The sequence below is a fragment of the Lissotriton vulgaris genome, chromosome 12, assembly GCF_964263255.1.
Source record: "Lissotriton vulgaris chromosome 12, aLisVul1.2, whole genome shotgun sequence".
Lineage (NCBI taxonomy): Eukaryota > Metazoa > Chordata > Amphibia > Caudata > Salamandridae > Lissotriton > Lissotriton vulgaris.
This window is the reverse complement of record NC_141700.1, coordinates 281,022,391-281,048,063: the sequence shown is the minus strand read 5'-3', so window position 1 is coordinate 281,048,063 and position 25,673 is coordinate 281,022,391. Positions and strand designations below refer to the sequence as shown.

At 43.7% G+C, this 25,673-nt stretch overlaps 1 protein-coding gene across 2 annotated transcripts in view; it reads left to right on the top strand.

Annotated features, from left to right (window-relative positions):
• LOC147673965 (NACHT, LRR and PYD domains-containing protein 3-like) overlaps positions 1-25,673 on the top strand; it is a 526,755-nt gene that overhangs the window by 290,614 nt on the left and 210,468 nt on the right. For both annotated transcript variants that reach the window (XM_086945049.1, XM_086945050.1), the window contains one exon: positions 19,048-20,794. In XM_086945049.1, coding sequence (XP_086801175.1) covers positions 19,048-20,794 — 1,747 coding nt within the window. The remainder of the gene's footprint in view (positions 1-19,047; positions 20,795-25,673) is intronic.

Below are 25,673 nucleotides of genomic sequence, written 5' to 3'. Positions count from 1 at the left end.
ACACTTATTCATGTTTATTTGTGAGAATGCTTATGTGTGACGGGAAACAAAAAGGAAATTCGATTGTTTGAGGATATTTATCTCACCAAATCTGTTTTAGTCAGCCTCATTCATTGAAACTAGCAGCATGCATCTATTGCCCTTTTCATATTTTTTGTCTCTAATATGTGTAGCAGGCCAATGTGCACAGCCCCTTCCATTTTTCTTTGGGTTATAAATGTGTTCCATATATTCACTAGTAGTATAAAATCTTACTAATCCTATCTTTACATTACACAGGGTGGCCTGTAGTATGAGCTATCTACTTATTGAATCACCTTCACTATATATACCTGGTGTATATTAATATTCTTTCTGATTAGCACAGTGGCCCAATACATTTGCACTTCTTTATTTGTCAAATAATCGTGCATTGTAAGTATTTTTAATTTGGGTATTACTAAGGTTACAGGCTTTCATTTTTTTCTATTTTCCTGTCCCTTCCTGATTTCCTGAGCTACATTCCCATCTAGAGGTGTGTTTAACAGTGCAAATGAACACTTAACTTATTTTTTGTTATTTCCAAATTCTTTAATTCGTTTTTCTGCATCCTACACAAAATTGAACATTGCTTGCTCATCTATAATCTTTTCTAGTTTTGACAGATATTGTAGGTACACATAAAGATCTTGCCTTCCGTGTGCTCCAGGTTTTTTGCAATTCTTTGCCCAGGCAAACATGTTTGTGTTAATCTTGGGGGTAGGAAAAGTACTCTCTGTTCCGAGTACTTTGGATGCTTCAGAACATGCCATTACTATCTCCATACTGACAATTTCTGGGATTGATCTTTTCTTCTTTATGGTTGCTTTAAGCTCTTCTTCTTGTTTTACCTGTTTTCTTTTTGTCTCCGATTATATTTTTCCTTTGTTTGAAAAAAGTGTCCTTCTTCTTGAAGTATCTTTTCCTGAGTTTTTTGTTGTCTGTGTCTCATCTTTATGTACTCTGTACTATCAGTTGTAGTTTCTAGTATTGCTTAATCCTGTTGTTGCTGTTATTTTGAGGTACACCTATCTTCTTACATTCCTTCTATTGTGTCTAATAACTCCATTGGATCCTTGATTTCCTCAAAAATTCCCATACATTCAACAGTGTGTTTCTGAAGCTGGTGGATACATTACCTTTGTCCTATTATTTATCAAGGAGAACTTTCATCTTCACTTTTCTGGTACGACTTTCATTGCATATTTCCATTAGAAATCCTCCCTCTTCAGCGTCCAATTTCCCTTTGTTTTACTTCAATTCTTCCTTCTTCTCCAATCCTGAGTCTTGCTCTCTTTTTTGTTTCATTTTATTGTCTTGATATGGATATGTCATTATTATATGTTTTCTGGTTTCATGTTGATTACATTTTTATATGAGTGGTCTTCCTTGACAATAGGTTGTTTTCTTAATGATCTGTTTTTTTCTACCATCTTATCCTAAATTGTATGTAGCACATCTGATTTTACCACTTATTTATCATTACTCTGTTCTTCAAATGTCACATTTTCAACTTCTTTGTTGGTTTCCTCATTACTGCAACATTTGTTTGTGAGGGGAAAATCAGTTGTTTATGTTGTACTACTTATTTCTTCCAGGTCCCTCTGCTGCCAGTCTATTTTATTATCTGTTTTTTTTATCATGTTGACAATTTCTCTATTAGGTCAAGTCTACCAGATAGCGCAAGCTGCCTGGTTGCAAAAGAGTATTTGTGGGCTTACGGAGACCTCACAGGTGCTTCCAACCCGCCCATGGCTTAGTATAGGTTTGCTTTATTTTCACCCTCATTTGCTTGTTTGCTTTTTGATTGCTTTCCTTGACTCTGCATGTCCATCTTGTGTTTGTCCCTCCCTTGGAGCATAACCACTTTACCATCTTTCTGATTGGCTCTCTTCTATCCTTCCACTCCCTGTTTAGGTAACTGCTTTTGCCTCAAGCATTCCATGAGAGAACATGTGTTTTCTAGGTCACTTCCTTGTGTGTTCTGTGTTGCTTCTCATGCCTGTTGCAAGCGCTCTCTCGAGTTCTTCTCCCCCTGTCAAACTCCTTCGCTCCCGTGCATCTGTATTGCTTTTTTGCTAATGTGCTTCTCTGGCCACCACTTCTGTGGCTGTCCTTGATTGCTGCTTTCCCCTCTCCTGATCTCCGCCTGTTGCTTCCTCCATCGCCTCGACTTCCTCCTTCATTTTAAATACAAAAAAATATATATTTTTCATGTTTTTAGGGAGGAATAGAGAGCATTTCTCGTCACTAATCAAATGAATATCACATGTGTTACTCTGTAGGTGCAAATGTATAAGTGATGATGCATGCATATGCGCATATCAGCACGCATGCGCATGCATACAAAGTGATGCAACCACTGTTACCCCTTCATCGCATCTTTCTTCTTTGGTCTTTAGGTCAATAGGTCTCAAAGTTCAGACCTATTGACTTTGTGAATGCATGTTCATTTTTAGGCTTTCTTACACCATTACTGGCTTCCTTTTCTATGTAGGAAAGGATGATGGATTTCCAGTTCCCTTTCTTTAACTTTGATTAGCATAAAAAGATGGTCTGGCCTCATGAGTCCATTTCTTTTGTTCTTGAAACTATAAAAATGCCAAAAAGTGCATATATTGTATCTTTACAATCAGTAGAGTAAAGCAAAATAGTCTGATTTACCAATGCAAATTATATAATTCAGAGTGAAAATGGCGATGAAAACATCATGCCTCCTACCGCCCGATTTCACTCTTGAATGTTGAAGCCAAGGTCTTGGCCCTCATATCTCAGCGCTTGTACACCCGGAGCAGGCCGGCTTTATGCCCCAGAGGGCGACTAGGCACAATATTCGACGGGCACATGTGGAGGTGGCGGCGGTCCGGCACACTGGGAAACAGGGCCGCTCCTTGTCCTATCTGCGTCATGGACGATATGTTTGACTCGCTGAGCTGGGTCTAGCTATTTGCGCTACTGCCTCGGCTTAATCTTGGGCCTCGCTTCATGTCCTATCTGCGTCTTCTCTACACTGATTTGACGGCTTCGGTTTGAGTGGCGGGAGCGTTTTCATCCAGTTTTCCCATTTGGCGTGGCACCCGGCAGGGATGCCCCCTCTTGCCCTACCTATTTGCCTTGGTGATGGAGCCGTTGGCGTTGTGGGTACACATGGATGCGCAGTTGAGCGGGTTTGAGTGGGCGCAGGGGCCGTCCGACAGGATTGCATTGTATGCAGATGATGTCCTCTTTTTTCTTACCGATCTCAATAGGTCGGGCCACGTCTCCAGCGGATAATGCAGATCTTCGGAGAGTCATCGGGGCTCTACATAAATCCTCGCAAGTCCACGTTATGGGTGCTGGGGGAGCGGACACAAGTGGGTAATTGGGCATCTTCACTTCAGGTAGAGGCGGGGGGTCTCAAGTATCTGGGGGGTTTTCTGTCGGAGGTCCCAGCCGTCTCCTGGGAGCGGAACCTGGTGCCGGTGTGGGAGCGAGTTCGGGCAGAGCTCAAGACCTGGTCACGTGTGCCGCTTACTATCTATGGAAGATCTATGGAAGATCGGCAATCTTTAAAATGGTGGGACTCCCCCGTCTGTTATATCAACTGCAAAATCACCCGTATCCAATACCGCCCGGATGGTTGCGACTGGTGAACTCCATCCTAGGGCAGTTTTTGTGGGTGGGTGGGGGGGGGTTGGAGCGGTGTGTGTGGCATTACGCACATGCTTCCCCTCCACTTATTGTGGAGGGCTGGCGACCTCGGATATCCTTTCCTACTACCAAGCCTCCCACTTTCTGGTCCTGAACGAGTGGTGGTATGGTGACAGCGGGGTTCCGGCGTACGCAATGGAACTCTATCTTATGGGATCCCATACGCTACACACCATTCTCTACACGGCGTCGATACGGAGTGCGTTACCAGCGGCCACACAGGTGGTGTTTTGATTCTGGAGGCAGGCTCTGCGCCGCATGGGGTGGTGGAATAGCCTGACTGGAGAAACCCCCCTGTGGAACAATGGGCGGCTGCCCAGCATTGCGAGGTTACAGGGCTTTAGGGGATGGGACAACATAGGCATCTCGACCCTGGGAGATGTACTGAGGGGTACAACACTTAAGTCAATCCAGCAACTTTGTGAGGAATTTGGTATGCCTCATTCCCAGTTCTTTAGATACCTCCAATTCCGTCATGCACTGTTCCCCAGCCTGGAGGGTTTGGAGTCCCTCCCCGAGTTTAGTGTTGTGAAGAATAAAAGTCTGAGGCAGAGATGTGAAGAAGTAGTCTTTATTCCGTCACCCACTCTCCAAGACTGACTGAGGGATGCCAACATTCTAAGGTAAGCTCCGGTGGAACATACCATTAGGGGAGGGGGGAAACAGAGAGGAACATACCAAAGGGGTGGAGGAAACAAGGGAAGAAAGATTACAACACATCTCCCTTCGATCAGCATAGAAAAGAAATAAAACATGTCATGAAATGCATGTGTAACCCTATAAACGGTGGAGACAAAAAGGGTTTAAAACTTATCCCCACAGTAGATAAAACATGACGAGGAAATAATACTTAATGTACCGAGACTGTAACATCCCTATAAACATAGGAAAACCATAACAACACCCTCATGTCAGAATACAGGGGACTAAGAAGGAGTAGTGCCATGAAGATTGTTGTGATACCATGGATCTTTCCTCCCGATGGAGGAGAAAGGGGAGATTCTCATTCCCTTAATGGGAGATGTGTGATATGTCCATATACCATCCCTTATAGTTGTATCCACATCTAGCTTGTTGTCAAGAGCCAAATGAATATGTTTTATGACTATATGGGTTGACTTGTCAATTAGCGCTTTGGCTATGGAGGAGCACCTTTTGGCAGTTTTGTGTTTGATCCCTAAATTATCCATGAACCTTTCCCTTGCGCCAGAAGAGAAAATCACATAATTCTCAGTGACTATGGTCTCTGGCACCCCTTCACAAGTAAAACAATCTTTCAAAAATTCAATGAGGTTGCCGGTAGTGGCGTCTGATACAAATTTGTACTTGATCCACTTGGAAGTGTAGTCGACGAGCAAGAACATGAATTTCATTTGGGCTCTTAACTGGTGTAAAAGGAACAATTATTTCTAGGGCAAGTTTAGATCATGGAATACCTGGTACTATATCCAGATTACTAGACATGTCTACCTTTTCACCATCAGACAGAACATTTTTCTTTTCATTCTCTGACAAGGTGGACAATAGGTTATGAGTATTTTCCTCCAACACCGTCGAACCATACACTCTGTTTTTATCGCAGACATCACTGTGACTTTTTACTAAAATCCCCTCTTGGGACCCATCTCGAGCCCTATGGAAATCCTTGTCAATTATCCCCAGGCAGACTTGATCTATGTTGTTCGGGTCCAGCAGGATACCTAACTCCCTTTGATGGTGCCAACCTAATAGATTGGAACCTTATTTTACAATATACACATTTCCAAATGTGGATCTTCCTTTGAAATCTATACACATTTCTACCATGCCCACCAGGGGTATGGATTCATTAGCATAACCAATAGGTGATATGTTAGGTTCCAACATGTTAAGACTTGACATACCAAATAGGTCCTTCATATCATCTTGGTTAATCAAGGTAATTGGAGAACATGAATCAGCATAAACAACCAAGGGTTTTTTGTTCAAGAGAATTGTACATTCAGGATACTTATTTTGTTTGGGATGGAACATAGAAGTATTACCATCAACAGTTTTCACTTGGAATATGTACTTAGGAGAGTGTTCCTCTCCACTGCAAACCATTTTCACCTCATTGTTCTCCCCCTCTCTGCACACTCTTGCGAAATGACCCTTCTTATTACACTTCATACATGTTGCATTTCGTGTGGTGCAATGGACATTATTCGCAAGGTGATTGCTGCTGCCGCACCTGAAACATTTTAAACCTTCAGTCATGCTAACCGGTTTATCAACCTTTACATCTCTGGGTCTGATCTTATAAATCTCACCATCACTGTTGTCATCAAGAGCACATTTGGAGTTGGTTACACTACAGACTGGCTCTTTAGGTAGGTTCATTTCCAAAATGCACTTTGCTGTGTGTTCTATAGATTGTGCTATACTAATAGCTTCTTTTAGAGAGGGATTTATAGACAGAAGCTTCTCTTTTATGCTGCTGTTGTGAGTGCACCTTACTAGCTGATCCCTAATGAGGGAGTCATTAAGTTCGCCAAACTCACATAATTGAGAAAGGCCTCTGAGTGCAGCTACATAGTTTGTGACTGACTCTTGTTTGCCCTGAACTCGAGTAAAAAACGTATGCCGCTCTAGGACAACATTCACCTTGTCACTAAAATGAGTTTCTACTTTCAGCAGAGTGATCTTAAGCACATCCATGTCAACTTCATCATCTTCTAGCTCAGGATCAGGTAAGGTATCATACATTTTCCTACCTTGAACACCTAAGTTGTGTAAAAGGACATGTTGTTTACGGACATCAGAAAACATTTCCCCCCGATGGCAATAAGGTAAGAATCAAACAAATTAATCCAATCCTTCCAATGAATTTCAGGATCACCAATTTCATTTAAAAAGGAAGGCGGTTGACTCATGGATGACGCGGCCATGGTAAAAGAGGAACAAAAAGACAGGTACTTCCCACTGAAAATGATAAATGCTGAGTTACACTTAGCTAGAGATGCACTAGATTATGATAATAATCACTGATAGATAGCAAACTTCCCAATAACTAGATGAATACAAGAATGTAACTTACCATCACCTAGATATGGCATAAGTAGAAGATCCACCCAGAATAGGTGACAATAGATACCAAATGCACCTGGGTCACAAATCACTGGAAAAACATCTTGACGCACACATTGTAACAAGATTGCAAGGTGTAATGGGAGCACCAAGGTCTTACTAGAATACCAAAAGTTAAACCAAAAATATAATTGAAGGGAACAGGTAAGACAGGGTGATGTGGTGAAAGGCAACGCACAGGGCACACAAGGGAGAAATGAAAAACCAGAAGTAGCATCCGCACGATGTGACCTGAGAGGAAAGCACAACAATCACACTGTAATAGCACTGAACTCAAAACTGTACAGCATGTATTGTCGAAAGATATAGGGTGGACTAGGAGAACAGGGGTTAAAATTAAAAATTCAAGTAATCTTAATCTGAGTACTTGGAAAAGTGAAGAAGAATCCAACAGGAAGTCTCAGAGGTGAGTGTGTCACCGTGTAAAGACACACCACAAGGCAAGGTTCGGGAAGAAGAAAAGAACAGGTTATGCTATATTCACCTAATACATGCAAAAATAAAGTAGAGTAAAACGACACCCAACCAGGCACCGTTGGTGAAGCGCCAAATGAACAGAAGATCTCTGAAGTGAGTGTGTCACCATGTAAAGACACACCACAAGGCAAGGTTCGGAAGGAAAAAGAACAGGTTCCGCTATATTAATCTAAAATATGCAGAATAAAATAGAGTAAAATGTCACCCAAACGGGAAGAGAACGCTGTCACAAATCCTGCACTGGTGGAAACTTCTCCGGTGCCTGCGCGGAAGGCTGAAGGGACTACTGACGGCAGCCAGGCGTGGACCAGGAGCCGCACTGAAAAGCTCATCCAGAGCTTGCACAGAAGGCTGAAGCAGTTGCTGACAGAAACCAGGGGAGAATTTCACCACCCCGACAACGTTGTCAGTGGTGGCATATGACGGCAGCCAGGAGTAGATGTAAGAGGTTGCATATGACGCCAGCCAGGAGTAGACCTCACCCCCGACGGCGTCGGTAATAGTGGAAATTGGTGGCGTATTCCACAGAACTCAAACGGCAAAGCAATCCAGGGGAGTTTCTTAAAAACGCCACATGAGAAGAAAGAAGAAACCAATGCCGGCATGGATCTTCACAACCTTGAGCCAAGGCAGGAATGAGGCAGCAGGCAAAATCCTCCAACTGATCTAAATATTCAAAATGTGGAGATCAATTCCCTCTGGACACCAGGATCACCTGTAGAAATGACTATGAAAACCATTTGTGTAACAAGGAGAGAGGTAGGGAGAGTAGATTGACACTCTTGTTCCCCGGTCAATAATCAGTAATCAAAAGAAGAGTGTCTATAGGAAAAGCTCAGCCGTTATAAGGAGCACAAAAAACAACCACAATGGGATGTTGAAGAAAGCCCTCACTCACCACCTAGTGATGACATGCTTCATCATCGGGCCCCACCAAAGAGACCGAGTGTCTCTTTGGTGTGCTGCAACGCCAGGATTACTGCGGAGCGGGATAGTGAGTTCAGGGCGTGTTGAGTGCAATTAGACTAGTGAGTGATGGGGGTATTAAAATAGTCAGTAGTGTATCTGAGGTAATAATTTTATTCTATGATCACTAAAGACACAGATATTAAAATATGTGAGGAAACAGTCCACTTTAATTGAGTGGTGGGTTCCTATAAGTTAGTCAACATGTTTCTTGCCATCGAAACGGTGTTAATTTACCCGGCAATTCTTCAGGACTGTGTGTGATAAACCCTGGCGGTGTGGGCACGCTAAGGCCCACCCTTACCTAGGGGCGTGAGAGTGAAAATTAAATAAAAGTGAAAAAGTGCAAAAAAATTAGGAATGATTAAACTATTCCTAATTACTCCTGGTTTAGGAGGCTTCTACTTATCGGTTTCTGCACTTTATAGGTGTTGGAAATGAACACCATGGGTCTCAGGAGGGGGGTGGAAGCGTATTCGGCACACCGCCCTTGACGCTTAGCACCCGCAGTATGCCTACGTCACCCTCGAACCGGACCCCGACGATCACTGATTACTGATGAAAACCATTTGGCAGGACTACAACTTCTTTACAAAAGCAGGCGTGGAACACAGTACTGCAGTATGAACACAGATTCCTCCACAGAACAAACAGCAGCGCTGAACCTTGAACTTGAAGAGAATGGAGAGAGCACTGAAAGGGGAGGTGATGGAAGAGGCCCCCCTGCGCCAACTCGTCAATTGTGTTGTGAAGAATAAAAGTCTGAGGCAGAGATGTTAAGAAGTAGTCTTTATTTCGTCACCCACTCTCCAAAACTGACTGAGGGATGCCAACATTCTAAGGTAAGCTCTGTTGGAACATACCATTAGGGGAGGGGGGGAAACAGAGAGGAACATACCAAAGGGGTGGAGGAAACAAGGGAAGAAAGATTACAACATTTAGCCCGTTGGAAGCAAAAGTGTTCATGGGGAACTTTGAGACGAAGAAGATATCCCACATTTATCAGTCACTGGTCACGCACTGTTCCCCCACGCTGCAGAAGCTCCGGGAGATATAGGAGGAGGATGTAGGCGAGCTGGAGGAGGAGGACTGGAGAGAGGCTCTGGCCGACCCAGGGGTGCGGCCATAGCAATGCGTCTCCGTCTCATCCAATTTATATACTTACACAGGGTATACATTACCAGGGTTCAGCTTTGGCAGGCGGGACTGATTGCCTCACCGGAATGCCTCCGCTCTAACAGGGAGGACGGGACGCTCACTGGTAATCTGCGCATTCTACATTATAAATATCTGCACTAAACTTATCACATGCCTACTAAGTTACACAAATGCGGGCTCCAACCTGATGCACATTGTCACAGATGTGGTATGGACAATGCCGACTGTGTTCATCTGGCTTGGCAGTGCCCTCACATTAGGAATTATTGGAAAGACATCACTAAGACATTGAGTGATATATTGGGAACCAAAATAGATTGTACAATTCGGATATATCTCCTAGGCCTGATGACCACTTTACGATCTGTCCACCGTAAATTCTGTATGATAGCGTTATTGCTAGCAAATAGAAGAGTATCAATGCATTGGGGGAGTAAGCAATATCCACAGGGCGAAAATGGATCCGGGATATGCCATATTGCAGAGATAATTTAAAAACATATGAAGAAGAACTTCCTACTAGTTCTAGACCCAGAGACTACTGGATACCTCTGCTCAGTTACCTTCAAATCACCAAAATGTATTGACGTTTTCTAATGAACAAGACACTGGATTTTGGTTGGAAATAATACAAAAGTATTGTGATGTATTATACAAATTATCAATGTCTATTGGAAGCCTGTACGGTTGTTGTAAAGTTGTAAGACTTTAATAAAATAATTCAAACAAAAATAAATTAGGGATGGGGGAACACTTTCAGCGTTGTGGATGCAATTTGCATGGGGACGCTAATACTTCAAGAAATTCAGATCCAAGGGGTAGGGTTAGGGGGCAAATACCCCCAGCAATGTAGAGGCCTATTTTGGGTTGGAGGCAAATACCCCCAGCAATGTAGAGGCCTATTTAGGGGGCAATACCCTCAGCAATCTAGAAGCCAATTTTGGGGGCTAATACCCCCAGCAATAAAGAGGCCAATTCTGGGAAAGGGGCTATTACCCCCATTAATGTAGAGGCCAATTTTGGAGTTTGGGTAGCTAATACCCAAGCAATGTAGAGCCAATTCTGGAGTTGGGGGGTTAATACCCCCAGCAATGTAGAGGTCAATTCTGGGGTTGAGGGACAATACCTCCAGCAACGTAGAGGCCACTATTGGGGTTTGATGGGCTAATACCCCCAGCATTGTAGAGCCAATTCTGGGTTTGGGGCCTTATCCCCCCAATAATGTAGAGTCAATTCTGGGATTGGGTGCTAATACCTCCAGCAATGTAGAGGCCAATGTTGGGGTTGGGGGCTAATACCCCCAGCAATGTGTACTTGAACAATGTAACAGGTGCTCATGCAAAGTGCCTCAATACCTAGATTTGGAGTACATGTTGCAGACTTTTTCAAAAAACAAAAGTCAAAGCTCACTTTGTAAGAAATGCATTCCCACACTGTGGCAGCAAACATAATTGGCAACTTTGAGAAATGGGCAGAGTGGAGATGCAGGTGTTCTAGGGACTGTGGAAAAAGCATCAAAGCCTCATCATCTAGAAAATGGTCCCTAAAAAATACTCCGTTACTGATGCGCAAACACAACAGACCAGCCACCCACAGCGGCTCAAGGACTGTATGTGTGTGAGGGGAAGCTGTCTCAGCCTAGGCTGACACACAACGGGGGCTGAAGCCTATAGAGCCCTTATGGGCATTGAGTTAGACCAGAACGTGTTCTGTAAATGCTTGAATTGGCCATGCGGACAATTGTGCATTGATCGATGGGCCACTGCACCAGGGTCACCTGTGGGCCACGGTTTTGGGGCCTTTGTAAACCACACCAAGAGACTGACTCACTTCCACAGTACCCACCAGGCCATTGCAATGTTACACCAGTATGTTGTCCGCTCACCGGTGTCATGTTTGTTAGGCTAGTCCTGTCATGTATGCCCCTTTATACATGCATTGTCCCATCCACACGACAATAACGGTTCTGAGGGGTGACCTTTTTACCTAGTAGTTAACGCTGTCTCTTCGTAAATAGGCTCTTAGTATATTACATAATAATGCTGTACCTGACATACAGAAACATGTTCCCAGGCACAGCATAATTATTCTGTATAAAGGTCACCACTTTTTTCATCCTTTGCCAACAGCCCACTGTGCATGATCGCATCTGTTTGGAAAAATATTTATGATTGTTTTCAAAACATTTATCATTGTTTTAAAAAATATTGATTCTAAAAGAAACCGTGGAGTGACAGCTCTAGTATATAAGACCCTTATTCCCCCTGCAAATTAGAGGAGAATTGCTTCCACGCTGACACGGGGTCCTGCATGCTGAATCTTCGACACGCAGCGATCTGACATCCCTTTCAGGGTGTCATCCTTGGAGCAGAGACGGGTTCCTTCATTCTCTACCATCAGGTGAAGGGGTTGGAGCTTCCCAAGGGGATTCTTGGCTAGATACACATATGCACATATACATCCTACACCTACATAACTAGGCTATGTACATTTAGGCAAAATTATGTAGGGCACACATTATAGGAGTATGCAAATGCTACTGTTTATCTGAACTGTATATGTTCATCTTCGTAGCACTTTGGTAGAAATGTATCTACTGTTTACCATATTAGCACTTGCGATTTCTTTCGTATGCTTCTCCTGTTTGACGCAGCACTTATGTTTTATACAAGATTTTTGCTGGGCCAATAAATACTTATTGAAAGTGTCCTAATCAGCATCCTGTATATTTCCTGAGAATAAGTAAGCTCGAGTGACTGAGCGAAATGTACTGGACTGTTTTCCACGATCTCTGAGAAATCAGGGTTGCCATGTTCAGTGGTTGCCAGAAACTACCTACACCACTGTAAGATACTGGGGGTGGTAGTGGCACTGTAGAGCTAGCTTGTCTAATGGCTGACATATCCTGTGGGGGTGTCCGGAAGTGGTTTTGACACCAAACCCTCAGTTTAAGTCATCCAAAACGCATAGGTTCTGTGCATTCCTAGGAATTACATGACATGGCGTTGCCAACCTTGGGTTGGTTCTTATATTAACAGTTAAAATTTGAGTAGTTCATTCGTGCTTTCCCAGAAAGTCCTACTCACACTTTTCAGAGATGTCTGAAGTGGGAAGGCAAATCTGCCCGAGCTGAGCATATATAGCCTGTGTATAGGCTGAAGGTTTAAACAAGCTTGTAAGGATAAAAGTTCCCATATTGTGCAAAACCCTAACGCTTACATTTGTATTCTTCTCCTTTAAAAATGGCTGACCCTGCGAGTAGCAGTGGAGGGTCAGGGGAAGACGAGTATTCAAACGTTCTCAATAGTACAGAAAACAGCAGACATGCAGTAACCAAATAATTGTTAGAACGCGGCATACCCTCAACAGGTGTCTGTGTTACCTTCATGATTGAGGCACACGAGGTGTTCGATCAGAGGTATTCTATTCTTGGGTTCAGTTACCCCCTGCAGATCCGTTGACTAAATTGTTTCACATATACATTGTAGTTGAACTACCAGAAGAATACATTCCATACAGAGACATTGAAGTCCTGTTAACTTACCAGAAACACAGAAACTGGTTTAAAGGTGCCCTCCCACACACAACATCTGTGATGTTATGTTATGTTATGTTATTGGCTTTTATACCGCGCACAGCTGCCCCAGCAAAGGGGCGTCCTGGCGCCAAGAAAGGTCAACACAACATCACACAGCGCATAAAGGGAGATCAGAAACATAAGTTAAAAAAGAAAAGTTTTGATGGCACGTCTGAATTGCAGTAAATCCTCCATAGCTCGGATTTCACTGGGAAGAGAGTTCCACAGTTTGGCCGCCACTACCCTGAAGGAGCGGCCACCCATCCTGCACAGCAAAAAACGTGGAACCACAGACAAATTCTGACCCATCGATCTCAAGGATCGAGAAGGAACATAAGGGGTCAGTAAATTCGTCAAGATCGGTGGAGCCATACCTTTCAAAATTTTAAAAGCTAGGCAAAGCACCTTAAACTCGATCCGACGAGCGACAGGCAGCCAATGGAGTGATTGCAGTGCTCTAGACGTCGGGCAACGACGGGGCAATCCCAGAACCAGTCCGCTCAGCAGCATAGAAGGAGTGACCTGGCTGGTCTTAGCGACATACACTCCACATCCTGAGATAGATGCACTATGAGTGGGTGAAGTCCGTGCAATATATAAAGAAATAGTAAGGCTATACAGATTGTCCAGTTTGTCATGCAAACATTAATAGTCCAACCTGCTAGACATGCTCCGGTCAGTCTACATCAGACCACACCTACGATTAACCCACAAACACTAAAATCAGTAATGGGGACAATCCCCTGAAAACAGGAGCAAATTCCATTCTCAATAGAACAAAAAATTGCACAACTCTGAGAAGTATTTCCCCATGCAGGTCCGCAGGAAAAACATACAATGCTAACCATTTGCTTGCCAAAGGGCACAGTTCCCTCGATTGAGGATTGTACCACTTGGGGAACAATCTTTGCTGCAGTTAACATAAGAATACACAGTACCGCTTCAACAGCAGTCATTCCAGAGGTATTGAAACAGATACTGAATAAGTATGGGGCAGGACCTGTCCTGAACTTGGGGATGAAACTGATGGGTCATTTTGCCCAAGTCTCTGCAGTAATGCTGAGCAACATAAAGGTAGAGGCAGCTGCAGTGGCAATGCACCGCCGCCTATGGGAATTAGCTCCTATAAATAAGGAGCAGTAATTAATTACCAAACATTATCGAAGAAACCTATGCTGCATTAGGTAGAGATGGTTTGGGAGCCAAAACAGGGAAGCCACAAATGGTGGGTAGTCCCGACAAGGACCACTCAAAGCAAGCACCATCTACTTCAAAAACGGAATGGGATAACAAACAATTTAAAAATAACAATATAGAAAAGAATTCACGATCAAGGGGAGGGTCTCCCCAACTGGAGTCGTCTGAAAAGAAGTATAACCTTAGGAATCATGATAACATTAGGAAACCTGACAGATATCAAGACACTGATACATGTTCCTTGCGTTTCTTTCAGGGTTCATCAAAAAATTCTGAGAGGGACAGACGATAAGACAAAAAGACAGAAGATCGACTAAAGACAAAAAGGGAAACACTTCGCAATTCAGATTACATTATCAAACAGGAAGAACAACCTAAGGCAAAACCTACATTCAAAAAGAAGAAGTAGCTGGCTTAAAAGTTAGACATGCCTAGGTTACTGAGGACTCAGCTTCTGAACTGAGAATCGGCTCTGACGATGCTAGACAGTGCGGCACAAGTAACAATAGCTCACCAGAGCATGAAGGATATTCTGGTGACAGCAGTATTGAATGAACATATCATGGTGGAAACACCTGATACAAGAATTAGCGTGCCACATAGACTGTACGAAATTATACTCCAAATAGACGGGGGACATCTCAAGAAACGTTAAAGGTCTCATTTGGGAGAACTTAACATTTGGATAGGATTTCCTGTTAGCAGTAAAAGATTGGCAGCCAGAATTTGTGGACGATTGCCCTAAAGGGCAAAGCATAATTTTGCCTGCTGTTTCTAACCTCGTTCCAGAATCTTTATAACATTCATACATGCAGGAGTGGGTGCTATTACTAGCTCCGGCATTTTACCATAACCATGTATTGTGGGACAAGGAGTCTACTCACCATGACAGCCCTTTAAAATCTACTCCAAATCTACAGAACCCATACCCTATTAAAAATGATGCAAAAAGACAGGTCAAAGAAATCTTAGGCCAACTTGAATACCATGGTATGATTGAGACTTACACCTCTCCCATGAACATTCCTTTCTTTCCCTTAATGAAACCTGACCACTTATATTGTCTAGTACTGGATAATCAACATCTAAACACATGCACAGTACCCTTTGCAGTTCAAAATGCACATTGTGCTACATTAATGATTAACATTGTGTGTAAAAAAAAACAACATTAGATATCTCAAATCAGATATTTGATAGAATGTTTTGCCCACTGCACTCAGCATCACTTCTGTCATTTGCCCCAGGGGTATTAGAACAGCCCTGGGTTATTCTCAGCAAGAGTGTAAGAATTATTACAATCATGCAATGAGGAGGTTGTGTCCCAAGTAGATGACATCTATCTGACGGACGTTGAATTACTTGAACACTTGTGCAGGGTGAACAACATAATTGTGGGATTCACAAATCTGGGCTATAAATTTAATTTTAAGACATATAAAATTGCCCATCTCAATATCCTGTTTTTGGGATACGAGCTGTCAAGTGAGGGCAAAAGCCTAGCAGCCAACATTTTAGAAAAATGCATGCTGCTTCAACCTCCGAAGACTCTGAAGGGTTTGCAATCCATTTTAGGACTCCTACATTTTGGAAGAACAAACATTCTAGATTATGCAAAAAGAGTAAAACCTTTTTATGATTTAATAAGACCAAATTTCACATCACATCAGTGAACACACCTACATACAGATACTCTCTGTTCAGTTCAGGCTGACATGATGCATCAAAGTATCTGCACACATGTGTAAATTCTACCGACATGTGGGATGGGTATGCCCAGATGTGGGACCCTAGCTCACTGTGCCTCTGGATTCAAGCTAGACTGGCTGATGAAGGGTGATATACCCTGAAACCGGTCCTAGGATGCTTGTTTCCAGGGAGGACCTGGCCTGGCAGTTCGGGCTGGACTGTTCCCATTGGGCGCAGGGTCAAGACTGATTTGCAGATGGCTGGGTCCAAACTGGAATGGCATGGAGAGCAAAAAAACGATGGATGTAGGCCCAGATCTCTGTACTGGGGTGAATGTATGACATTGTTCTACATTCTGTCCATCAATTGTTCTTTTTAGGTCTCGACTGAGCCAGCGTATGTGCTGCGCGAGACATTTAGTAAGGGGCTTTTCAAAGTGCTACCAGAGGCTTTTGCTGGCCTCAAGCTTGCGGTCACACGCGCGTGCACGTTCACAGCCGCCATGTGGGTTTGTGTCATGGCTCATTAAGCCTTATGTGCCTCTTTCCACTGTGCTTGTGCTTAAATGCCCTCCCCCTCCCCCACCACAGATCACGTCACTACTCGCGTGTTTTTTTTTAATTCCGGTTTAGCGCACGTGCACACACAAAACTCCCGGGCTTGTCTTATTCAGCATTGCGTCATTACTCGCGTGTTTTTTTTAATTTCAGTTTAGCGCGCGCGCTCACAACTTCCGGGCTTGTTCTGGCACGGGCGGCTACACTTGTTATTCCCTTTTGCTGAGGCTTGTTTTCTTCGTGCTCAGGTTTGGTGGTTCCTTTGTATCATAGTTTCAAGGAAAGGTTTTTTATTCCGGAGTTTGGGTGAAGTTCCGTTGCAAAACGTGTCTGCCTCTTGGTATAATTTTGAATACAAACGTGTAGCACCGGGTGAAGTTTTGAATTTCTCTTTGCTCTGACTGGATGACATGAAGTCCGGCTCTGAAGACCCCAGTGATCTTGCATCCCTTCAACAATTCGGAGTGTTCACAATCTTAACGCCACTTCTCGGATTGACTTAACCCCTCGGACTTGGCTGCATTTTCATGCAGTGAACCCGGGTAATTAGTTGGCTGGCTTGCGGCAGGTTCATCAAGTTTTTTACCTTGCAACATACCAGCAACGCCCAGACGGCCTCTGTCTGGAGGGGAGATTTGCAGCATATTGCGGCCGGGCCGTGTGGGCTGCGCACACGGGGGAGGGTGGTGCTGACAGAGGGCTCTTGTGCCCTGGATTGTTTAGTGTTGAGTCACGCTGAGAGCAGGCCAGCCTGCACAGCCGGAAGAGAGAGTGGTTTGACTCCGCTTGTTTGATCTGTTGTAATATGCATTAAATTCAGCATGAGCTTTGCTAGCCTACCTATGAAGAAGTTGTATTTCTTACAACTGATATAGAGTTTAGACAACTTTATGGAAGTTGAAAATATGTCACCATGCATTCAGCATTTTATTGTAGAGGGGGAACCTCAATAAGCCTGTGGGAGGGTAAGGTGTTTCTGGCACACCACAGAATAATTTTTATTATTAACCTTTCATAACCTCTGGGGTTTTAGCCAATTTATGTGAAAAGGGGTCCGTAAAATTCTAATTTGACCCTCCTTTTTCAAACTATTCTCGGAGGAAAACCACACCTAACACCCCTAATGGAAGTGAAAGGCAGTGTATTTTGATTCACTTGCATAGTTCAACCTGAAGCAGACATTTAAGCCTCACCACTTTTAACGACTCCTTGCCATCATTGGTCTGGAGCAGTGGTTCTGAGTTTGATTTATTTTGAACTTTTGTGGATCCACTGAATCACTACTAGATTGGGTTTCCAGATTACAATTTATGGCCTGATTATGATGGCAGTGAACCTGCCAACGGCAGGCTGCCAGTGGTGGGTTGACCGCCATCGCAAGGCCGCCACCGGTCTGACAGAGGCAATCATTACGATTGCCTGTCGGACCAGCCCGAATCCCTAGAATGGTGGCGGTGCCTAGCAGGCACTGCCCGCCAGACTTGGATGCCTGATCCCCACAAGCCTTTCCATGGTGGTACCACCGCCATGGAAAGGCTAGCGAGAATTGACTTCGGGGCCCATTGTGGGCCCCCCTTGTGCCAGGACAGTTTGTTTTTGCACTGGGGGCTACATTTCCCTGCACAAGGTGGCAGGCACCGCGCGGTGCCTGCCAAATAGTGCAGGCAAAGGACCAACCTGCATTTTCAACATTGCGGCAGGTGCTGCAGCCAGCAGCACCCCCCCACAAAGTTAAAACTCCCTTTTGCAGCCCCATGGTGGCAGCCGCATTGAAATTTAAAGTGCAGGTCTGCCGCCATATAGGCCGGTGGTCCCAATCCCCGGGACGATGGTGGACGGACTTATGGCCGTCCGCCATCGTAATCAGCCGCCTAATTTTTTGCCTCCAATTGAACATTCCTTCGTACTTATAGGTAGGTTTAAAATGTTAATTGTTATATTTACATTTTTATGTATGCATACTCTATTATTCTCTAACTAACTATAATTTACCATATATTTTCTGTATTTTGTGTGATTTATCTGGGTCACTCAATGCAGGTACATGTAAACATATTATTGTTGGTTCCCTGACTTCCGAGAAAGCACATCATCACAAAAATATTGGTTCCTAGTAAAGCGATTATTATCAGTTTACCAATGGCATTTCATTGTTAATTCTCATCAAAGAATGCGTCTGCCAGCCAGATGACGTCCCTCTGCATTTGCCTCATGTTAAGACAAGACACATAACAAAGGATTCCTTCCCACCTTGTCCCATTAGCAGCAAGTAGGCTCTGTTCAGGCAGAAGACGTAAAGTTGGAATTACGCTATGGATGACGATGGAGGCCAGGATCCCGTATAGGGGCTCTCAGGTGCCTGGGCAGGGCAAGCTGACAAGCACAGCACCTGTTAGCCAATCTCTGCTACATCCGGAGGAAAAACGTCAACAGGCAGAAGTGTCTCCTTTCTCTTGGAGGTCATAATTAGCTCCTTGTGTCCAGCACCAGTAAACACATCCTAAAATGCATAATTAAGCACTGATATGAAGTTTACGTTATTGTATGTGTGACTTAGATTATATATAACACATTAATGTTAAACACACTTTATTTTATCTCTGATTTCAGATTGCCAGCAACAGCTCAAGCATCATCTTTTTCAAATGACAAATACTTTAATGGAATACACTGCCCCCGGGCAGAACCAGGGGCCTCAAAGTTTCCCAATCTCTGAACGATATGTGGAGCTGGTGGTGATATCACAGCGCAGCTTCAGGAAACAAGTGCATCACGAGGCTCTGGAGGCCGGGGAGCTCCATGAGTATCATCTTCGACAGAAAGTACAGACAGGACTGGAGCGAATAACTCCCAACCGGCTGTTTCGCTGGTGCTTCCGATCCCATCGCATGCCTCAGTGCGTGATGGTGACTGGCGTGCCAGGAGTGGGAAAGACCACACTGATGCAAAAGTTTATTTTTGAATGGGTGAATGGAAAGCTTTACCAAAAATTTGCTTTTATTTTCTTCTTTAAATTTCGTGAACTGAATCAACATGAAAAAGAGACACCAATAAGCTTGGAACTGCTGATCGTTCAGAAATACCCTTTCCTCAGGGAAAACCTTGGGATGATCTTGGAGGACCCTCAAAAGCTGCTCTTTATCTTTGATGGCTTGGACGAAAGCAGGTGTGAAGTGGATCTCAGCAATAGGGCCTTCCAAGATCTGTGTGTCAGCCCAGGACAGGTGAAGACTGTAAGTTCGATTGTAGCCAGCCTGGTGAAGCAAACTCTGCTCAAAGGTTGTTGTGTGTTGCTGACAAGTCGTCCAATTGCTCTAGAAAAACTTGAGACTGGCATTCTTCATCGATCTGCAGAGATTGTGGGATTTCTCTCCAAAGAGCGAGAAAGGTACTTTACTAAGTTTTATAACAATGATGCTATATCATCAAAAGTGTTCCAGTACGTGAGGGACACAGGAATTCTGTACACACTCTGCTACAACCCATCATATTGTTGGATAACATGCACTGCATTGAAACCTTGCTTTACTAAGCAGACAGCAAAACCCCTGGCTCCTCCCAAAACAGTGACTCAGCTCTTTGTGAGTTACATCTCAAACATCCTGAAAAATCACACTACAGAACATGTTCAAGCTGATTTCACTACAGAACCTCTTCAAACTGATTTACTAGGGATTGGATGGCTAGCTGACCATGGAGTCAGAAACCGTATTTTTGTTTTCTACGATAATGATTTGTCAGCATTCAAGGTCAGACCTTCAAAGTTATTGTCAGGTTTCATGATGGAAACTCTTAAAATGGATGAAAAGTCCGAAGTCACCCGCTCTTTCCTCCACCTCACCATTCAGGAGTTTTGGGCTGCCATGGTATATTTCCTTGATTACAAAGAAGACCGTTTTAAGGAGTTGATGCAGGCAATTAGCGCCTGTGAAGATGGGCGCTATGAAATCCTTTTGCGCTTCCTTGCTGGTCTTTCCCACCCTCCAAGTCGGTCACAACTTGAAACCTACCTGGGGCGGTTCTCTGCAGAGGCAACAAGGGAAGTCATCAAGTGGCTAGGAGAGAAAGTTCATGACGAGCTAGAGCCATTAAAGACAAAGACAGACAAGAGAAAGCTCTTGAACATGTTTTGTTTTCTCTTTGAGTCGCGTAACAGCTCCCTGGTGCGTGACAAAGTGGGACAAGATGTGTCTCTCGACTTTTCTAACTATTACCTTACTCCAGTAGACTGTACTATCCTCTCATACATACTTGGATGTTGTACGACGATTGAAAGTCTCAACCTGGATTCCTGTTTCATACAGACAGAGGGTTTGGAGAAACTTACACCAGTTCTGCATAGTATCAAGGAACTGAGGTAAGATTTCAGTTTCTTTGTGAGAAAGTTAACTGCCACAATCAGTATATGTATTTTTACTAATAACAGATTTGCAGCTAGAACGATACAACCAATTTGGTCCATATACTAATCAGTATATTGAACTAGTACTGTTCAAGGAGAAAAAGGGCATCTACTCTTTTCATTCCCTGTACTTGCCTTCGCACATTAGCTGCTTGAAATGCTTTTCTTCCAAAATATAAATGGATAGATAATTGGGAGAAAAAGAGGAGATAACTCCAGGGGCCAGATGTACAACCATTTTATTTTGCAACACGCAATTTGAGACTAATTGCGAGTCGCAAATTGCGAGGCGCAAAATAAAATGTACAACAGTGGGTTTAACACTGTTTGCGATTCCCAATGGGGTCGCAAATTGTGTGGCTCATTAATATTAATGAGCCTCTCGCAATTTTGCGAGTCCATTGGGAATGAAAGGCCCTCCCAGGGATGGTGGCCTGCTGGGCTCAGCAGACCACCACGTCTGGGACTGTTTTTTCAATAAAGCGGGGTTTTATGTCTCGCCTACGAAGCGCTCATGTGCTGCGTAGGAAAAAGACCTCTTGAAATCGATTCAGTTTCGCTTTGAATGACAACGCAAGCACGTTTGGCGATTTCCTTGCAGGAGCGAGCTTTTGATTCCTGCTCGCTCCCGCAAGGGAATCCGGCACAGGCCCCCTCCTCTCTCCCCTCCCCGTGCTGCCTCCTCTCATCAAAACGAAATTCTGCTGAAGCTCTTGGCATCCCTGATCAGTGCACTGTGCAGTAAAGGAGTTTAAGATTTGAACGAGACCATATATTCTTATTCTCTTTCCCGGTGTGCGTGGAAAGTTCGCTTGTGTGCTCAAACACGCACTTTTGCTTTTTCGGTTGACGTCTTGCTGCTTTAACTAAAGGTTGCTGAATCACAGGCAATTCCCACTTGCTGCCCACATCCTTGCCTTACATTTCGCTTGTTGACGTATGGGTGGGTTCACAGGTCTTTATAGAGATTCATTTATCTTTCATGGAGCACTGCATTGTTCATCAGTGGCGCCGAATTGCATGATCTTAGCCAAAGCAGCAGGGAATACAATTTAAAGAAGTTTGTGCTAGAATTCTGCTATTGTATAGTGCTCCCGATATCTAAATGCCCATATTGTTCCTTCTCTGCATTGGTGGCTGAAATGTGGGTCCCTGCACTCAACGCGTAGAGCATGCTCACATTTGCCCAGCAAATGCAATAGAAGAGTCTCCCTTTTTGAAAGACCGTCTTGCTGCTCTGTTAGTCTAAACTGTATTTCACGCTTGAAAGGCTTCAGTTATAACGTTGGCTGGTCTCTCTAAATGTTTTCCGAGACAGAATATTGCTGAAGTAACATTGAACCTAGCTGTCAAAATAACAGGGGCATCCAGTGAGATTTACCGCAATTAAATCTGTTAATCATGTTTACAGATTCTAGGCCAAAATCGGACAGTTTTTTGTTTAAGCATACTTGGGGAGATCATGCAACTTTAATTTAGTGTCATTTGCCTGCGTGTATTTTAAGTGCTGAAAGGGAATTCACATTTGATTATTTGCACCATTGTGCACTGCATAAAATATTCATGAAAGTGTCACTTTTCCATAGGTGGCACTCCAGGGCACCAAGGGGGACTTTGGGCAAACTTTGCAATTTAAAAGTAAGGCTTCTGAGTGGCAGCTTGGAAAGGAAGCATATGCTACTGTGGACGAATGCCCTGCAGCGGGTGACAAATGCGTTCAGCGCAAGCAAGGAGTGACGCGGCTACCTGCGCGGCACTGCCAATTAAGCTTGTCCTTATTGTGCCCATCCTTAGTTGCGTCTTCTCCCAATTTGATTTTTTCAGTCATTACTATTTTTAATAGGGTGGTTCCATAAAGTAAACTGTACCGTTTTGATGTGTTTTATCTAGGAACCCGATTCAATATTGTGACCTTATGCCCCTATACGGCTATAATCAATACATATTCCTATAATGGCATAATATTCAGAGCAATATTTTCAGTAAATCGCCTCTGCAGTCCATGACACAGCAGAAGCTACTTCCTTAGATTCCTAGAGAGCACACCGAGTTCTTTTGACACACCAAACCCCCAGCAACCTGGGAAAGCCCTGCTTGCTTTGTTTTGATTTGTAATAGAACTCCTGCGAGCACTGTAAGAACGACCAGTTCTTAGTGACATCTTTATTGACGTCTTATGTCCAAACCTTACGTCAAACTCTGCACCTTTCAGGTAGAAATATACCAACGCTGCCTTAAGCAAATATGCCGTGGTGATTCTGGAGCAGAGCACCTAATCTACTTTCCGAGAGCCCAGCAGAAGCGAGGAGCCCACGGACGCCGCCCCTCCTCTTTGACGCGCTGAGAAAGACGCTGTCTTTTCTCCTGCCGAGAAAATCCAGCTCCGGCGTTTCCAGCCTACCCTTGCGGGTGACTGGAATATCGAGTCCTGAGAGGGAGATACCAGACCTCCTACGTTCTATTCCCAAGGTACAGTGCTGACTAAACCCTTAGAGAGAATTCTTGAACAGATCCTTGGCAACAAACCTACTTAACTTAAACTGCTACTTACTTACTCCTTCCCACGTATTAGGCTTAGGTCAGGTACACCGGGGTAGGCGTATTTTAGAAGCACCAGTTGAGCACGTTAGCCTATGTATATATGTATATATATTTTATCCATTTTAAAGTGTCTTATGGCTAAGAAACCATATCAATGCTTTTACAGTATTATTTCGTAATACTCCTTTTACTGTACGCACTTTACGTTATAACAAATCTTGCAATTGTGGCAATTCATTTCTCTTGCATGAGAAGGAAGACCGCTCAATAAATAATATCTTTTATTCTATACTCGGCACCCTGGTGAAATTAAATCTGCACAACTGACTGAGTGAAATAGCTGTCTATTGTTTCACACGACTCTAGAGATTGACTCTTATTCTGAGGGAGCAAAGTTGTCATGTTTATGCGGTTGTCGGAAGCTGAATCCCTTCTTGTCTGAGCCAGGGAAGCTGATCACTTCCTATTCAGTCAAGAAAGTTTCCAGTGACCTCTGAGCTAGCTGGCGCAAACCTAAATTAAGTCTAACATAGTCAGTAGAGACCTAGAAGACCTCAGTCCTACGTCTAAACTGCTGTTTATGTTATTCCAATGCGCTGGGCCTATAGGGAAAATAGGAACTACACTACAGTTTTAGTTCGTAGGCTTTGGTGACTTTGCAGAGATGTCTTTTCTTTTATGAGCTACGCCTGAAATTCAGAAAATCCTGCCTCGTTACTTCACATCCCAGTGTCTCTGTACCACACTGATATTTTCAAGGTGTAGTGTGGTAGCGGCAGTGTGTGTTTGTGTGTGGGCAGGGGGCGGTTGAAGGGCAGACGTCTCGTCTGTCAGACAAAGCTGAAGGAAAACACAGGGACTCTGATAATGTAGCCTCACGCTGTTAAAAACAAATAAAACAAGCATTGGCATAGCCAATAGGTCTCGCCTTTGGAACCTTATAAGTATTTAGTTATGCAGCACAATATCCTTGCATGGCTAAACACTTATAAGGTCCCAAATGCGAGACCTATTGGCTATGCCAATGCTTGTTTTTAAATGCAGCCCGTTTTCCTTAAAGGAAAACGGGGTGCATTTAAAAAAAAAAATGAAACATTTTTGTTTAATTTTTTTAGGGTCGGCGGTGGTCCCTGGGACCACTGCCAGACATTAAAAAACATTTTTGCATGCAGTAGCAAAGGGGAAGGGGTCCCCAGGGGACCCCTTCCCCTTTGCAAATGTATTACCACCTACTTGAAATAGGTGGTAATTGTGAGTGTTTTGTGACCGCAATTGCGTTTTGCAAAACATTATTACATGGTTTTGAGACTCGCTATTTGGAAGGGAAGCCTCTTCCAAATAGCTAGTCGCAAAACCTATTTAGTGAGTCGCAAATAAATTGCGATTCGCTAAATAGGCTTTGTACATGGCCCATGATGTTTTTGCATGCGCAAACGGGTTCGCAAACCTGTTTGCGCATGCAAAAAAAAGTTCGCACATCTGGCCCCAGAAGCCTTAAAACCTCTTGTAAGTGAATTCATTAGAAGTCACTAGGCCTCTGAGAAATTGGGTTGTCGGTTGACTGGTCTGTGAACCCTGGTCGAGCAAGAGCCACAATCCCTTGGAGGGTAAACCACAAAAAGTCACTAAATTAACCTGTGCTTAACCCTGGGTAGCTTGGTACAAAAAGCAGTCAGGCTTAACATAGAGGCAATGTGTAAATTATTTATGCAGCGCACAAACAGTAATAAAGTGAAAACACAGCACAAGAAGAATCCCAAATTAATTTAGAACAATAGAGTACATTTTAATAAATGATTAGATACCAAAATGGCAAAAATTCAACCAGTAGAACTGGAGTTCTTAATTTTAAATACATTTTGTGAAATTTAGTGCCTAAAAGATCAAAGCGTCAACCGCGGACATCTGGTCCCGCAAGATGGGGTCAAAGTCGAAAGTTAAGGCAGACCGCGATGGAGAACGGTTTTAATACAATAAGTGGATTGGGCCCGGTCAGTGCTTTCCTTTGGACCAAGAAAAATTTCTGAAGAAAAATGTTTGGAGAGCGTCGTTGTTGGATGGCCGGGGAGCGAAGCTGCGGTGACAATTTGTAACTTCATACTTGCTATCTGAAATTAAGTTGAAAATCTCCAGCGGGACAGGGCAGAAGACTGTAGCCGAAGACAATTCCACGAAGCCACATACCCGTTTTTCGAAGGCACGCTGAAACAGATTTGGTGCAGTGGAAAAGAATGTAGAGGTAGAAGCTGCAATGTCAATCCGACTAGCAATTCCCCTCTGGCGGATATGTGTG